At 38.4% G+C, this 17,705-nt stretch overlaps 1 protein-coding gene across 2 annotated transcripts in view; it reads left to right on the top strand.

The window, feature by feature from the left end:
• Positions 1-874: 874 nt before the first annotated feature.
• aqr (aquarius intron-binding spliceosomal factor) overlaps positions 875-17,705 on the top strand; it is an 869,120-nt gene continuing 852,289 nt past the window's right edge. For both annotated transcript variants that reach the window (XM_051919988.1, XM_051919987.1), the window contains exons 1-9: positions 875-1,026; positions 3,156-3,247; positions 6,953-7,009; positions 7,423-7,463; positions 7,550-7,585; positions 7,700-7,820; positions 8,413-8,553; positions 13,806-13,874; positions 17,325-17,425. In XM_051919988.1, the coding sequence (XP_051775948.1) occupies positions 3,173-3,247; positions 6,953-7,009; positions 7,423-7,463; positions 7,550-7,585; positions 7,700-7,820; positions 8,413-8,553; positions 13,806-13,874; positions 17,325-17,425 (641 nt within the window). In that variant the 5' untranslated portion in view covers positions 875-1,026; positions 3,156-3,172. The remainder of the gene's footprint in view (positions 1,027-3,155; positions 3,248-6,952; positions 7,010-7,422; positions 7,464-7,549; positions 7,586-7,699; positions 7,821-8,412; positions 8,554-13,805; positions 13,875-17,324; positions 17,426-17,705) is intronic.

Genomic DNA, 17,705 nt, shown 5'->3' with positions numbered 1-17,705 from the left:
CATACAGTTTATAAACATATACAGATTAGCCTTAATCTTGCAAATAGAAAGTGCTGTCTTAAAATATGAATTAAATTATTTAGATGACTTCCATATTATTTTGGGCTAGAGATACTCGTATTTTTTGTCTTGCAATTGTATTGCAAATTTTGCAGTAACTGTAGTTATTTTGCATTTAGTTATTTGTTATATTTCATAAGCTGCACAGGTCTGTGCTGGCTTTCGAAGGATTACTCAGATGAACCTGAAGGGAACAAGTCCATCCATCCATCCATTATTCAACCCGCTGAATCCGAACACAGGGTCACGGGGGTCTGCTGGAGCCAATCCCAGCCAACACAGGGCACAAGGCAGGAACCAATCCTGGGCTGGGTGCCAACACACCGCAGGGGGAACAAGTCTTTCTTGCAAAACAATTCCCAGCCTCAATCAAGCCGTAGCAATCAAAAGGTGTCAAAGAAGGAGAGGAAATGAAGAGCTTTTTGGAGGCTTTGAATAAACAGCTTAGTTAAAAATGGTATTTGTCGGGATTTACAAACTTTGATTACAACATCTATGAATTACATCTGACTGGAGAATTTCCACTAATATGGTATTACTACGATATTCAGAATATAATATTTTTTCTAAAAACACAGGTTACAGATGTTGGTGCATACAGAAGGTCAATGGGTCTTTGAGATCTTCCGTACATCTTGACAGATGTAGCTAGTGATGGCCTGGTGCCAGTGTTTTGAGTTCATTCCTGCATTGTGCTTAGTGCTGCCAGCATATTGTATTTAATTTGGTATTGAATAGACGCCGGAAACTTTTTTTTTATTAAATTGGGTATTAAATAGACGCCGGAACCTTTTTGCTCAGGCACGCTTACTCCAGACGGAATTATTTTCACGCGCACTAAAGCTTTGGAAAGACGCGCGTTGTTGTTACGCACGCAGCCAGTTGTAATTTGACTTAATTTTGTTAACGGACGTGAAGTCACGTCGAACCCCTGGGAAGAAAATCAGTCCAGTAAGCCCTGCACTGGTAAGTCGCTCTTGTGAGATGTTGCTGCTTCCACCCTGTGCGTCTGTAGTTTCAGAAGCTAAGCCATGCATTCGAGCGGCAGCCGGTAACTAGACGCTTGACTTTATCTAGTCAACCTGTTACGTTTTAGCGTAGTAAAGAGTTGTAAAACATGCTGTGTTTTCACGTTCGAATTGTATGTATGCTGATGTGTAGACTCCACTTTAGGCGCTTCGTACCATGTTGGGTCAAATCGAGCATGCTGACGCTAAAGCCTCGAAGCTATGTCCATGGAACGCAGTATTAATACTCCGCCATAAATCGGCGAGAACGAGTCGTCAGGCCGAGAACGTGGAGGATGATGTCCTCAGATTGGCCACTGGAGAGCACGTACCTGATTACGATGTGACAATTGGCCTTTCCTGGAAAAGCCTGGTCTGTTGTTGGTGGGTCGGGAAGGACCCGCTGGGCCAGTGCAGGAGTTCAGGTAGCCCGAGTCTGGCTCGGCAGTAACAATAAAGGAGACCGGACTGGTAATCACGGAACGGGCACTGCGGGGCACGATTTCCCCACGTAAAGTGGGTGCCTTGAGCCAATTTTTTAGTGGCCAGACTGCATTTCCATCCACACCTGTTATCGCAGGCTCTGTGTGGTGATTGAGGGAGTGTGGCAGGACTGCGACTGTCTCACAAGACAGGGTGAGCAGTTCAGCCATATGAAAAGAACTGCTGCTGAGTGACTAGGAGCCAAGTGAGGCACAACTCTTTATGGTGTGTACATTTCTGGAAACGCTTTTAACAAAAACTGAGAAACGAGAGTGGTTGCTATAGATAATTAAAATAAGTGTTAGTGGACCACTTAAAGCACATTCTAGAAAGGCTTGTCATGTTGTAGATAACCAAACACAGTTTGTGGAAAAAGATGACCACAGGTAAAATGGAAATTTAAGTTTAAGCAGATGTCTCTACAGGTAACTAGATTGGATTTTACTGGTTTTGGAATGATATGTTACATGATTTAACTTTCTAAGGCTCGTTTTTGCTAAGTGATGAGTGGCTCACATTTAGAGCTCATCAAATAAGTGGGATACCAGGTATATCTGTCTTATTGCTCGCATATTGATCTGGCAAACGTTTACTCCGAATACCCATCCTGATGTAACCTTCCCCATTTAATCAGGCTTGGGATCTTCACTAAGTAACATACTGGTTTGTGCATCCCTCCGTGGCTGGGGGACATTGTGATCTGTAACGAGAGTAGAGAGCAGGTTGAGGACACCCTGAAGAGGAGGAGATAGGATAGGAGAGGAGAGGAATGAAGGTCAGTAGGACCACTAAGACAGAATACTTATATGTGAATGAGAAGGAGGTCAGAGGAATGGTGAGGGTGCAGGGAGTAGAGTTGGCGAAGGTGGATGAGTTTAAATACTTGGGATCAACAGTACAGAGTAATGGGGATTGTGGAAGAGAGGTGAAAAAGAGAATGCAGGCAGGGTGGAATGGATGGAGAAGAGTGTCGGGAGTGATGTGTGACAGGCGGGTATCAGCAAGAGTGAAAGGGAAGGTGTGCAGGACGGTAGGGAGAGCAGCTGTGTTATATGGGTTGGAGACGGTGGCACTAGCCAGAAAGCAGGAGACAGAGCTGGAGGTGGCAGAGTTAACGGTGCTAAGATTTGCATTGGGTGTGACGAGGATGGATAGGATTAGAAATGAGGACATTAGAGGGTCAGCTCAGGTTGGATGGTTGGGAGACAAAGTCAGAGAGGCGAGATTGCGTTGTTTTGGACATGTGCAGACGGAGAGATGCTGAGTATATTGGGAAAAGGATGCTAAGGATAGAGCTGCCAGGGAAGAGAAAAAGAGGAAGGCCTAAGCCAAGGTTTATGGATGTGGTGAGAGAGGACATGAAGGTGATGGGTGTAACAGAGCAAGATGACGAGGACAGGAAGATCTGGAAAAAGATGATCTGCTGTGGCGACCCCTAATGGGAGCAGAGGAAAGAAAAAGAAACACATGTACAGTATCTGTCTGGTGACTGTAAAGATGTCAGGCTCAGTTTTTGGAGGCTCATTTGCACAGGTACAACATGGGGATAGAAGTGGGACTAGAAATTGCATTGTGTGATAATTCCTGTAATTTTGTCTTTTTTAGAATTAAATATAGAAATCATGGAAAAGCAAACCCCGACCAAGAAGTCCTTTGCACCTTCTGTTTCTCAAATAAATGCTGAATTTGTAACACAGGTATTTCTTTAAAATATTTAAATCATGTAATAACAAGACTGTTCAGGTAATTACTTTCATTGCCTTATTTTTCCCCCTTTAAAGAGTTTGCAGGGGTCGACAAATTATAAATGGATATGATAGTCTGCTGAGATACCAGCTTTATGTACAGGATGGGCATCATGTGCAGCATTCTACAGTAACATTTATTTAAAATGTTTTGTTGTACATGAGTGCATAACACAACACTCTTCTATCACAATATAAACATTTGACATTTTGAAAGCGAATTTGTTAGCAAACAGATGATTTTTAAAGTTTATATCATTATTTCAGGAAACAAGTATTGGTATTCATAAATATCAAAATACAAAGCAAGGCTTGTCTTTTAATGTGTGGCAGAGATGGGAATCCTCCAATGCAACAACAAATGTAAAACTGTACTGTTAGTGCATTCCAAGATGATTCAAGATATTTTAATTTTAATAAACTCTTTAAATCTGTTTGCTATTGTAAGCTTTATATTTCATCATAAGCTGGTTAAAAAATACTACTAAAGAGTGAATTAATTTGACTCATCTTTTAAGTATTACATTTTCAAATGAAACGGAAACTCCTGTTGCTTTATTTTCTAAATCTGTTTCTAATTTTTTTTTTTTAATTGTCCCAAGTAGGTTCCTTTAAAATGAAACTTGTCAGTTTTACATGAATCCTTTATTTCAGAACTTGTGTAACAGCCTTTGTTTTGCCACTTTCAAGGTTTCTTATGTGTGTGTGATCAGACTTTGGTATTGCTTATGCCTGTGTATGAATTCAGAATTTAAAGAATGATTGGGTTGTCATTACCTGTACTCTCTGTGAGACAGTGTTACATGCTTCAACATACCATTCAATATATGACTCGTGCTTTCACTTCATGGGGTATTTTAATGAATGTTAGTTTCCCTTCAAACCCAAATGACATAAATTCAGTGTTTGCAGAATAGGATTTAGCAATGCAGTGTGCTGTTTTGCTTGTCTGATTACTCATGTTTTTAACACTGCACGTGGTAAAATTAGGGAGATGTGTCTTGGCCTTCCAAGCACTGAAATACGAAGTATATATTATTTTGGTATTAACAAAAGGAGCAGTTGCCGGTGTAGACGAGCTAAGCAGACACTTTCTTTGAAACTTGCTTCGATATTTGCCTTATCTTTTCATCTACTTTTACATATGTGAGACAATACAAGTTAAACTGTTGCACCTCATCTGATCAGTAATGTTTTTTTTGCTCTCAAAACATGCACAAATAAGTCTTTGTATTTAACATGTAATGGGGTAAAACTGGCAGTAATGCGAGCATGTTGTGTGCTTTTTGCTTTTTTGTTTTTTATTTTAAAGCATCTACGGTCCCTGCACTCACACGTTTTAATTCTCCAGCATGGAAGCAAAGCATTTCCAGACATGACATTTTCTTTTCACCACGTGTTGATCCAGTGCTGTTACATTACCACTGTAATTCATTTTATATGTAGTTTTTAATTGCAGTCAGGCACGAGTGCAGTACTAACTTTCTCAGTAGTACCAATACTGTTAAAAAGCTTAATACCATTATGTTTTCAGAACTTTGGTATCAAATTAGTATCAATATCTGTATATGACATCCCTTTCCTTTACAGTGTCATACAACTTTAGTTGACCATAGGCGATGATTTATACATAGAGATGCGTTCAAATTTGTCACACCTGGGCCAATATGATGGTCCTCATGTTAGTTAGAGATGAGTTTTGGGCGTGAAAAGCATCTTCACACTCTGCGATGTTTGGGCTAATGGCAGGAGCATTTTTTTAAACCTCCAGTATACTTGTTAGGTGCCCAGAGTACATATTTCTTAATGGTGAGCATTTTACTTGTTTATGAGATTCCTCTCAGTGACTGCATAAGAAAATCTCTGTTTGTAATAAAGTTTGACCCTCTGATTTCAAAAGGTTATTGTCTATTTCCTAAGGCTGAACCCTTGAAAATGTGTAACAAAAGCATTGTCGAAACATTCAAGCCATCACAAATGAAAACAAAGGCCCCTTTATATTTTATATCTTGTTTCTGAGTACATCCTCTGATGTGCTTGTGATGCTGTCCACTTCCTGCAGCTGTCACTACTTTGCAGAATATTCTTCATATTTAATCCACTGCAAAAGTTCTTCCTGTGTTTAAAAAGTTATTTGATATTTATTTTGATCATATGGCTGCTTGTAATTATGATTCCTTTCACTTGTAACTGGTGTTGAAGTAGTCATGGAATGATTTGCCTTGTCCTGTATGTGTTAATTATTACTTTATACTGTGGTAAATGATGATAGGATACAGTTAACATCTGACATTCTTGCCCTCACTGCCCCAGTTGCTTTACAACTAACAGTACTGTTTCTCTTACTTGCTTTACAGACTTTTTGGCCAATTTCGCTATATATTGCTCACTAGTGTATGTTTGTGCTCGGGCAGACCCATTAAAACAAGAGCAGCAAAGTCAGGGAGAATATATATTCTCTCTAATGAGTGATGTACATGATGAAGAGATGCACTTCTCATATTTTTGTATATTTTCCTTGCTCACTGTTCACCTGTTGCTTCATAGTCAGCCCTTTATTCATCATTCTGGCACCCATGTAACCAGCCTTTTCTTGAATTTCACCATTTAGGGTACATGGCAATGTGCCGATATTGCACATACATAGCATGCGGTGAAAACCCAATCCGTGTCACTGCATTTGCCGTCTTTTTTCTTACCCTCACAACTAGTGTGGGCGCATCAAGCAGTGTGTTTACTTGTACTTTAATAACATGGTTATTTACAGAAACCTGGTTTCTAAAATTGATGTTAAGGCCTTATTCCATTTTGATAAACCATATTAACAGATGCAGATTTCTTCAGGAATAATATGATTATGTGGCCATGTAAACTGTTAACCGGGTTACAGTTAAGGATTTTGATGTCTGTGCATGTACATTGCACTCTGTCATCCTGCACATGTGTTTGGTTCACACACATTTTCAGCAGCCACAAGTTAAGGTGTCCACAAGAACAATTTCCGGAGGCAAATGCTTGGGTGATGGCATTATTTGTTCTCCTGATTGAAATAATCTGTCTCGATATTTCAGATATCTCTAAATTTATGTTAAAGACCTGAATGTACAGTTCTAAACTCAACAAAATATTCTCAGGAGCAGTAATGTGTTAAGTGGTCTGATTACTTTTTAAAGTTACCTTTAATCTAATGCAATGGTTATTTTATTGAGGGAAAAGTACCTGCGTTGTCTTACATCCAGAGCTGCTGGGATGATAACAAGAAGCACGTGTACCGGTGTGCTGCTGCTTTACAGAACAGAACAAACAGAAAAAATTGTAACAGAAACATATTAATAAAGTGTCAATTTAACTAAACACATTTTTATATCACAAGCTTCATACTTGTTTTCCGATTTACCGTGGCAGATGGTGATGCTTAACTTTTTTTTTTTTTTTTTTTTTTTTGCGCAGTTAACTGATGTCAGAGTGTTTTGCCAAAGGAGAACTTCAGAAGATTACTTACATGTGTAAATGAGTTTTAAGAAACCAGGTTTCTGCTTCAACTGTTTTACTCACCTAAAGCTGATTAAGGGTTGGCATGTAAACACACTGAAGTATAAACCAGGATTTATTATTGCAGTTTTATAAGTATTAAGTCCTGTCATTCTTTCTTTGTAGCTGGCAAATAAATATTGGGCTCCCCATGTTAAGAAGAAATTGCCATTTGATAGAAAGGTACAGCATCTTGCTATTCATTTCCATATTGGATATACTGTATTGTACCTACAGCTTTTTCTTTTTTAGTTAATTAAAATAACCAACTTATACAAAGGAATTCCTGTTATTAGAAGGCATGGTCAGAGTCTTCAGTTGGTGAGAACAACTGGTAATGCTATTTGCATATAAGTTTCTATAATTTCGGTACTGTTTTCAAATATTATTTGTAATTACATCAACCAAAAGGCAGCCAGTTAACCTAAAGAAGAGCTCACAATTTAAAAGAATGGAATAACCAGAATAGGAAAGCATTTATGGTAGGCCTTGAAGTGGGATTGCTATAGGCAGTCTTGTACTGCATCCCTTCCATTAAATGCACTCGAGCAGATGTCCGCTAATTGTGCAATAATACATTGTGTTTCTTGTTACAGGTGATTGAAGATGTATATCAGCAAGAAATTGTCAAGTCCAAGTAAGAAGGGGACGTCTAATAGCGCTCTACTCATCTTTCTGCTGTTATTCCTTCTTTTAACAATGCTCTCTCCCTTCTTTTTTAAGGTTTGCTATCAAGAAAATTATGCTGCTTGAGTTCAGGTATGTTTCGTACACAAATGGAACAAAGACTGCAGAAGTTCTGTAGTAGTTTTTTTAATTTTCTGCACTGATTATGACAATTTCTGTTACAAATTATTTTTTATTTCTTTTTAGTCAATATCTGGAGAATTACCTGTGGGTTAATTACACCCCCAAAGTATCCAGTGCTGCATATTTAATGTCTATTTGCTGTATGGTTAATGAGAAGTTTAGGGAAAATGTCCCAGCCTGGGAGGTAAGATATTTCTCTCTCAATGTATACTTATGTTTTCTTAGAAATGATGAAAGCCGTGTCTGGTCAAACACAACATTTGTCCATTATTAGTCTGAGTTAACCAACTTCATGGTCCTGCCAATGTAGAGCACAAGGCAGTTTTAACTGTGCTGTTCTCTGGAAGCCATACTGACACACAGTCCCGTAATTACTCTTAGTCCGCTTAGGATATTTTGAGGTGCAGGAGGATAAACTAGAGAAGAACACCACTCCAACTGCGACCTGCATTAGACCCATGAACTCTCCAGCCTGGTTCTCATTTGGGCCAACCGTGAAATTTCTGTCTGTCTTACATAAGTGCGCAAAAGGTGGGGAAAAAATAAATTAGAGATAAGTACCTTCACCTATTCTTCTCCTTGCATCTCTCCAGCCTCTTTCTTCATCTTTTTCCGTCTGTTGCTTTCAAGTCACAGTCTGAACTAGAAGCGGGCACATTTCTCAAGACATTAGATGGCTGACATTGTCACACTATTTCCATTTATTTAAAAAAAATATATATAGTTTTAACATTTACTTAAGTGTTTGTAACAATTCTCAACATGTTTGTTTACAGACTTTCAAGAAGAACCCTGAGCACTTTCCTTACTTTTTCAAATGTGTCCTGAATTCTTCTTTGGCTGAGGAAGGTGAAAGTTTTTCATTAAAGGAGCAAACAGTTCAAATCCTCTTCCTTGATCACTGCTTTAATAGTTTGGTAAGTACACTGATTCAGCCATACTCGCCAAGCAAATATCTGAAGGAAGAATTTTAGGAAGCAAAAAAATGTGTTTATTCTGTACTTGTCCATATAGTTGCTTTATTGTATGTTATCTTAAAATAAATACAAAAATAAACTGTATTGTATTGTATTTTATATAGTCTAAAATCACACAGGAAGTGCCGCAATGGGTTTTAACAGGCCCTGCCTCTTGACAGCCCCACCCCAGCCTTGACTCCCTAAGAAGACAAGGAAAACTTCCAAAAAACCTTGTAGGAAAAAATGGAAGAAACCTTGTAACATCCTGTTTTTCCCACAGCTGTGTATGCTCTCTGTGTTAGCACTGTTCCATTCATTTGTGGTAGCCAAGTTAAGGAGCAGCTGCTTTGATGGGATTTACAAAAGAAACCTTGGTGTTAAATGGTGTATTTAGTGGATTAAATGAATTGAGTTACAACAGTTAAAGTGGTCTGTTGTGTTTTCCCATAGTGTTAATTCCGTAACATAACATTCTTCAAACACATTTAAGGATTCGAGAATTTAATTGTCTTATTTACATAAGTGTCTAAGGTGCTGTACATTGATAATACACTAGCAAAATACCCGCGCTTCGCAGCGGAGAAGTAGTGTGTTAAAGAGGTTATGAAAAAGTAAAGGAAACATTTTAAAAATAACGTAACATGATTGTCAATGTAATTGTGTTGTCATTGTTATGAGTGTTGTCATATATATATATATATATATATATATATATATATATATATATATATATATATATATATATATATATATATATATATATATATATATATATATATATACACATACATATATATATATATAATATATATATATACACATACATATATCCATCCATCCATTTTCCAACCCGCTGAATCCGAACACAGGGTCACGGGGGTCTGCTGGCGCCAATCCCAGCCAACACAGGGCACAAGGCAGGGAACCAAACCTGGGCAGGGTGCCAACCCACCGCAGCACATACATACATACATACATACATATATATATATATATATATATATATATATATATATATATATATATATATATATATATATATATATATATACACATACATATATACATATACATGACAACACAATTACATTGACAACCATGTTACGTTATTTTTAAAATGTTTCCTTTACTTTTTAATAACCTCTTTAACACACTACTTCTCCGCTGCGAAGCGCGGGTATTTTGCTAGTATTTATATATACATATATATATATATATATATATATATATATATATATATATATATATATATATATATATATATATATATATATATACATACATATACACACATACATGCAGTTTCAATAACATAGAAATCAATATAAACAACATTAACTTCATTATCATATGAGAATATGAAGTAATATATAAGAAGCACATTTCATATAAATATAAATTATTAAACAGTAAAATCTTCTTCTGTAATTTGCTACCGTGGCTATTCGTTTGTCTGTCCAGGATTTTAAATCACCTGTAGCTCGCAAACCGTTTCACCTATTGACTTGAAATCTGGTACACATATAGTACGTCACGTCTACTATCGGCTTTATGGGTGATGATTGCATTACTCTTTTTATCTTTATTTTATTTTATTGTAGAATCAACTCCTATCTGCGCACACCAAGGCGGCCGTGGGCGGATGCGTATGGTGTATTCACTCCATGTTATCGTGCATTGCGCTGTCACTGGTATTTTGATAAAAGAATTTGAACAACATATAAGAAGCGTATAAATTATTAAACAGTAAAACATTAACATTTAAGAAGTAAAGTTACATTATGTACTACTGCAGTGCCTTCAGGTATACCTCATTTTTTGTTTGCCCATTACATGCTTAAATGTATACATTTTTTGGTGTACCTACCCGAGAACACGCGACATATAACCGAGCGTGGGAGAAGCATGGATTTTAAACACGCGTTGAGTTCATCTGCTGGTCTCCCTCGTGGAATAACTGGTAATGTTTGACTAAAATCTACAGCGAGTAAAACGACATTATCTCCTATTTTTTTTTTTTTTACGATCTCTGAGATCTTGCTTTTTTCGGTTCAAGGCTTCATAAGCTCTTTTATGTTCTATGGTGTACTTATCCCAAACCATCATCTTTGAATGTTACAAGACTTTCGCCTTGTATGTAGATCGGGGTAATTACATTCATTGCATTCCTAGTCTGAATTACAATCTGATTGTATGGGTGGTTACCTGGCACTCCGTAGGGTTGCCACCCGTCCTTTAAAATACGGAATCGTCCCGCATTTGAGAATGAAATTGCGCGTCCTGTTTTGAATCAATACGGGACGGGATTTGTCCCGTATTTTTTTTATCATTTTTTTTAAAGCAGCGTCTCATGCAAATCATCCCACACGCATTTTATGAAGATGCCTCCTTTCCTACTTTTGATTGGGTAATACTTGATGTCATCGTTAGTTTGATTGGTCTTTTTAACTGTCCAGTGAAGAGGGTGGGTCTTTTAAGTAGAGTCTGCAAAGTGTTGGCACTGAGATGTGGCACCCGCTGCAGTATGCGTCCCTTATTTTTTTGTATTAAAAGTGGTAACCCTACCTGGCAGGTAACACTTATGTTTGGTCATGAAGTCGTCTAAAATCCGCCACGTGCCCTCTTTTAATTGCGAGAAGCAGATATATATAGCCAAATTCTCGCGCTTCGTTGCGGCGAAGTACTGCTTTTCATTTTTTAAGAAGAAAAGTAAACCTTTTTAAACGGATCGAAAATATACCAATAACAATTTGTTAAGGATCTGTTTTTTTGTGAACCTCGCTTTTCACAGCTGTCGCACTACGGCGTGTGTTTCGTTTATTTGACAGTATGTAGATTGTGGTAATTACATTATTGGCAATCATTTTCTGAATCACGATCTGACTTTATGGGTGGTTACCTGCCAGGTTACGCTTGTGGTTGGTCAGGAAGTCGCCTTACATGCACCACGTGCCCTCTTTCTGTTCCCAGAAGCTGATCATAGAATGGTTTTAATAGTTTACTTTCAAATAATGCAAAGAGTATGCGACACGTGTTTCTCCCTAGTTCTGGGCTCATCAGGCATACACACTCACTGCATCCCCTCTCGGGAATCGAATCTCCATCGTCAGCGCCAGAGTTGAAGCCCCTAATGTTGCGGTCAGCAAGTCGGCTAACATCCGCCATGTGCCGTCTTTCAGTTGCGAGAAGCAGATCATAGAAGGGTTGAAACTGTTGCCCCATACGTTGCGCTTACGGCGTGTGGTTCGTTTATACCTCGTGTCTTCTCATTAAAGTTTTATCTCGCGAATATGTTATTGCAATCCGCAGCGGGAGCGTTTCTATAAACTTAATTTAAACTTACGTTTTACACGGTGCTTTGTTTCCCTTATGAAGATGCTTGTATGCTTCAGTTGCTCCCTTCTTATTGTTTTGCTCCCTTCTCAATTGTTTAATGAATTTTTTGTTCTTCGCTGTTTGCAGCTCTTCCTTCATTTCTCCCTACAGCGTTCACAGTCTTTTCACGTGATTACGTGGGAGGCGTGATGACGTGACACTCAACTCCGCCTCCCACGGCCATCGAGCTGCCGTCCATTACAGTATATTGTCAAAAAAGAGGTTCCAGTTATGACCATTACGCGTTGAATTTCGAAATGAAACCTGCCTAACTTTTGTAAGTAAGCTATAAGGAATCAGCCTGCCAAATTTTAGCCTTCCACCTACACGGGAAGTTGGACAATTTAGTGATGAGTGAGTGAGTCAGTCAGTCAGTCAGTCAGTCAGTCAGTCAGTCAGTCAGTCAGTCAGTCAGTGAGGGCTTTGCCTTTTATTAATTAGTATAGATGAAGACAAAATATAAGGAACATCTAAAATCAATAAAAAATGAGTAAAAAGACAAAAGTAGCAAGAAGGCAATTTACATGTAATCATAATAGAACAGAAATAAATGAAACATAAAAGCAAGGCTTATAAGTATACATAGATAAAAACTGAAAATATACTAACAAAGAGATTAGTAAAATGCTTGATCAAGTAATTTGGTCTTTAGTCTAGGTTTAAACAAATCATATGCTTGAGTTTATCTAATTGAAATTAGGGTTAGTGCCTGAAGAAGGGGCCCGAGTTGCCTCGAAAGCTTGCATATTGTAATCTTTTTAGTTAGCCAATAAAAGGTGTCATTTTGCTTGGCTTTTCTCTAATTGAAACAAAATTCAAAAGTGTTTGGAGCAAAATAATGAAAACACCTGTTTTTAAATTATCTTAATTTATGTAACAAGTACTTAACAGTAGAAATGACAACAGCATTTAATTATGTAGCACGTTTTCACACAAAAAGTGTAACTGAAAGTGCTTTATAAGAAAAAGTAAGAATTACAAAGAAAACGAACATAGTAAATTAACAAAATAAAAATGGAGTTATTCATAACTTTTAAATTATTGTTCTCTATAAAATGTTTTTACATTTCTAATACATGTAATTGTGAAAGTTAGAGTCTGATGCTGTGATCAGTTGACTAAAGAGGAGAGGAAAAAATGAAACACTTGCTGATTGCATGCTGGAGGAAATAAACCTGTATGGGCACAAGGCCAAAAGACCAGCACCCCTGGGTATTCTACAGTACATAAATATGAGAAAAATATTCATCATTGTTATAATGCACCATACTAGAAGATTAGACGCATTGGGTCTCATTTACAGTAGGTATGTCAGAGGAACTGATATTTCAGTACCAAGTCAATTTCAATTTTCCAGAAATCCAAAAGTACTTTTTTTTTTTTTTTTTTGCATTATCGGTAGTACCATGAAAGTCAGTACCGTACTTATGCTTGACTGCAAGTGGAGAAAGTGATTTGGAAGTCATAATAATACATGTGAAAATCATGACTACTAAGCATGAAATGAATCACAGTGGTGATAATGCAGAACTGCTTCAACACGCGTGGAGAAGAAAATACGTAGTTTTAGCACTTGGCAAGTTAAAATGATTGATAATGGATATGAATTGGTTCAAAAATTGCATATCTTGAGGAAGATGGACTGAAGTAAAGAGTATCAGGATATGGCTGCTTTAGAGAAAATTTATAAGTTGATTTTAACGTCTGTAATAAAATGGATGCTCTGTAGTTCTGCAACAAGTTCACTGTTTTATGTAATGTTAATTTGATTTTAATGCATTTATGCCTTATATATTTCAAAATGAATCTCTCAAATATTTTCTCTGCTTTTATAGGAGGTAGATTTGATCAGATCGCAAGTGCAACAGCTGATCTCCCTTCCTATGTGGGTGTGTCTGTTACCTGTAAGTGTCCTTTCTTATTAAAAATCCTTAGTTTATATTTTGTTTAGGTCACCAGGAGGGTCCACCATTGTGTCCCTTGAAGACAGTTCTGGTAAATGGGTGATTTTTGTAACAGTTTAGAAACTGGTATGTGCAATGGAGAAGAGAGGTGTTTGTTACTGAATCATAAAGATAATTATTTCTAGACACAGGGTAGTTTGTAAATGAAGCTTTCAAGAATTTGTTTCACATCCACCCTCAAGAATACTTTGCCCACCTGGTGGCAAAGCAGGATGGTGTGCATCCTCTGAGGATGGACTCCAAAGAACATCTGTATTAGTTGGTGAAAGCAGATGGAGACATCTAAGAAAGTAAAGTTGTTGGTGACCCATCTTGACAATAGTTTCAATGTAATGTGCCCACTTCAGGTCATTAGTGATGGTGGCTTTATTAAATTGAACTCTTTTAGGGCTAATTTTTTTTTTTTTTTGTTTCTCCCAGGGCCGAATATATTTCCAAAAACTTTTTTTTTTTAAAAAGAACACAAAGCAATGGTTTAACATATCAAATCAAAAAAAAAAAAATTACTTTTGACAAATGTTACTGTCTTGCATCTTGCTATATGATTTCACATACATATCACATACATGTTACACAGCAAAGTCCTGCAAAGTGTGATTTTGCTCAAAGCAGCCAATTGCATGCATTGCAAAATTGCACTGCTTACAATAAGAGAGGCACTGGTGCTTCCTTTTCAATTGTCGTTTGCTGAACTTTCTCACATATATTGTTAGTGTGTACTGTAGAGAGACAAGTCACCAGTTTGCCATCGTGCCATGCCACTGCAACCAAGTTTTCTGCCCGCATGAAAACCGGATTGTCCTCTCTTTTCATCTTCAGCCTGTCTGGCTTCAACTGTGAAGGCCTGTGTCTCCTGTTCACCCTTACTGTGCCACAAGCTCCAATTCCTCTGCTCTGTAGCTCCATGAACAATTCTGGTCATGTATAAAAATTGTTCATGTACACAACATGACCCAAATGTTCATAGCACTGAAGCAGCTCCAGCACAACCTGACTTGTCAAGGGAGAGTTCTCTGTTTGAAAGAAATACTTTCCTGTATATGTAATTACTTTCAGGCAGAAACCAGTGTTTGTTTCTGCTAGTACAAAATCCTTTATGCCATACTTTGTGGGCTTGTCTGGCATATATTGGCGGAAAAAAGGCATCCCTTGTATTTTATCATAGATTCATGCACAGACAAATCACGGCCAGGCTGATAAAATTGTTTATCTGTTGGTTCCACAATGTCAAGCAGGGGCTGAACTTTATGCATGGCGTTCTAGCCTGGCTCACCCCTTGGGATTTGCTTCTGGTTATCACAGAAGTGAGTAAACCTTTGCAGCAGCACATACCTAATATCACATGGCATAACCTGTCCAAAGCCACCAGGGGACAAAGCACGTTTGGACCAATACTCCCTGAAGTTATATCACCAGTTCTGTCCCATCTCTATTTGTAATGCCACAAAGCCTTTCATCTCGTCTTTTGTTATGGGTTTCCACTTTGAAAAACGAGAATGCGGTGCAAGCGCAGCCCGCGATTCAAAAAATTGCTCTGCATACCTGTTTGTCTTGTCTGACAGTAGCTGAAAAGCAGCATCAGGAGAGAGCAGCCTGAAGTATTCCAGCGGATGGTAATCTGTTGTGTCCAACAGCAAGCCATGCTGTCTTGTGAAGTCTGGTAGCCAGTTTGGCTCCCACGGATCAATGTCTGGGTATTCCTCCCACGTGAACCTTGCTGTAGGTGCATCGGCTGTGCGAATGCGCTCAGCTGGCAGCCAATCAGCAGGGGTGGCATCAGCTGCTATCCGATCAGCTGATGCCAGTTCCTCACTCTCTTGCCCGATCTCCTGATCACTGAGTATTTTCTTTTCTGCACTCGCTTCGCTCCCTTGTGAGATGTCAATGCCATCTTGCCTTTGTTTACATTTCGTAACTCACGCACATGCAAGGATTAGATGGCGAGTCAATGAGTCTAACATTCCTCCAAGCAGAGAGGGAATGATTATACTTGCCTGTTTGGTTTTGCTGATATTAGGAGAGATATTTTCACTTGCATCACTGTGTCAGAAAGCAAATCTGTTCTGTTTAAGCCATCTGTTTGTTGATGATCAACCTTTATGATGATGGTTTGATCAGTACAGTTAGTGATGGAGATAGAGCTGTGTTTGGCTACACAGCCATAGAGAAGATAAAGAAGAAGTACTAACATGGCCTCAGGACACTATCCTGCAGTGTGCCTGAGCCGATGATCAGTAAGAAGGAAGTACAGTAATCCCTCGCTATATCGCGCTTCGCCTTTCGCGGCTTCACTCCATCGCGGATTTTATATGTAAGCATATTTAAATATATGTCGCGGATTTTTTGCTGGTTCGCGGATTTCTGAGGACAATGGGTCTTTTAATTTTTGGTACATGCTTCCTCAGTTGGTTTGCCCAGTTGATTTCATACAAGGGACGCTATTGGCAGATGGCTGAGAAGCTACCCGGCTTACTTTTCTGTCTCTCTTGCGCTGACTTTCTCTGATCCTGACGTAGGGGGATTGAGCAGGGGGGCTGTTCGCACACCTAGACGATAAGGATGCTCGTCTAAAAATGCTGAAAGATTATCTTCACGTTGCTATCTTTTGTGCAGCTGCTTCCTGAAACGACATGCTGCACGGTGCTTCGCATACTTAAAAGCTCGAAGGGCACGTATTGATTTTTGATTGTAAAACAAACTCTGTCTCTCTCTCTCTCTCTCTCTCTCTCTCTCTCTCTCTTCTCTCTCTCTCTCTCTCTCTCTCTCTCTCTCCCTGCTCCTGACGGAGGGGGTGTGAGCTGCCACCTTCAACAGCTTTGTGCCGCGGTGTTTCGCATACTTAAAAGCAAACAGCCCTATTGATTTGTTTGCTTTCCTCTGTCTTTCTGACAGACTCTGCTCCTGACACGCACTCCTTTGAAGAGGAAAATATGTTTGCATTCTTTTAATTGTGAGACGGAACTGTCATCTCTGTCTTGTCATGGAGCACAGTTTAAACTTTTGAAAAAGAGACAAATGTTTGTTTGCAGTGTTTGAATAACGTTCCTGTCTCTCTACAACCTCCTGTGTTTCTGCGCAAATCTGTGACCCAAGCATGACAATATAAAAATAACCATATAAACACATGGTTTCTACTTTGCGGATTTTCTTATTTCGCGGGTGGCTCTGGAACGCAACCCCCGCGATGGAGGAGGGATTACTGTAGTTCTTGTTTCCTTTTCATATTTCTATTGTTATAATTCTACCATCCTTCTTTATAAATAAAAATAATTATATCTGCATTGGTTATTGGTACTAGTATTAAAGTGCTCACCATCTGTATTATACTTCAAAAAGCATTGTCAGTGCACCTTTAACAAGAATCTTTTTTTCTTTATTTTTTTTTAATAGGCAAGGCTTGAGCATGAGTTAAAAAAAGTACCAAAATTGAGAAAATTCTGGAACCTGATCAAGAAGAATTATGCCAAAATGGACGAAAAGGCAGCTGAACAGTAAGGAATACTTTGTTTTCTTTTACCTTCACACCAATGTCCCTCAGTGTATTTACATGCTCTTCAATAACCTGGTTATTCACAGAAACCTGATTTCTAAAATGCCATGTAAACCCTTATTCTGGTTAGGGAAATCGTTATTTGGATATGAGCCTCTGAGTGACCTGGTCAACAGAGGTAACTTTCTCTGCAAATGACCTGATTATGTGGCCATGTAAACGCTTAACCGGGTTACTATTAAGGATTATGTAGTCTGTGCATGTATTTCATTCATGTACAC

The sequence above is a fragment of the Erpetoichthys calabaricus genome, chromosome 16 (genome assembly GCF_900747795.2).
Source record: "Erpetoichthys calabaricus chromosome 16, fErpCal1.3, whole genome shotgun sequence".
NCBI classification, from domain to species: Eukaryota; Metazoa; Chordata; class Cladistia; order Polypteriformes; family Polypteridae; genus Erpetoichthys; species Erpetoichthys calabaricus.
This window is presented reverse-complemented; position numbering and strand designations above follow the sequence as displayed.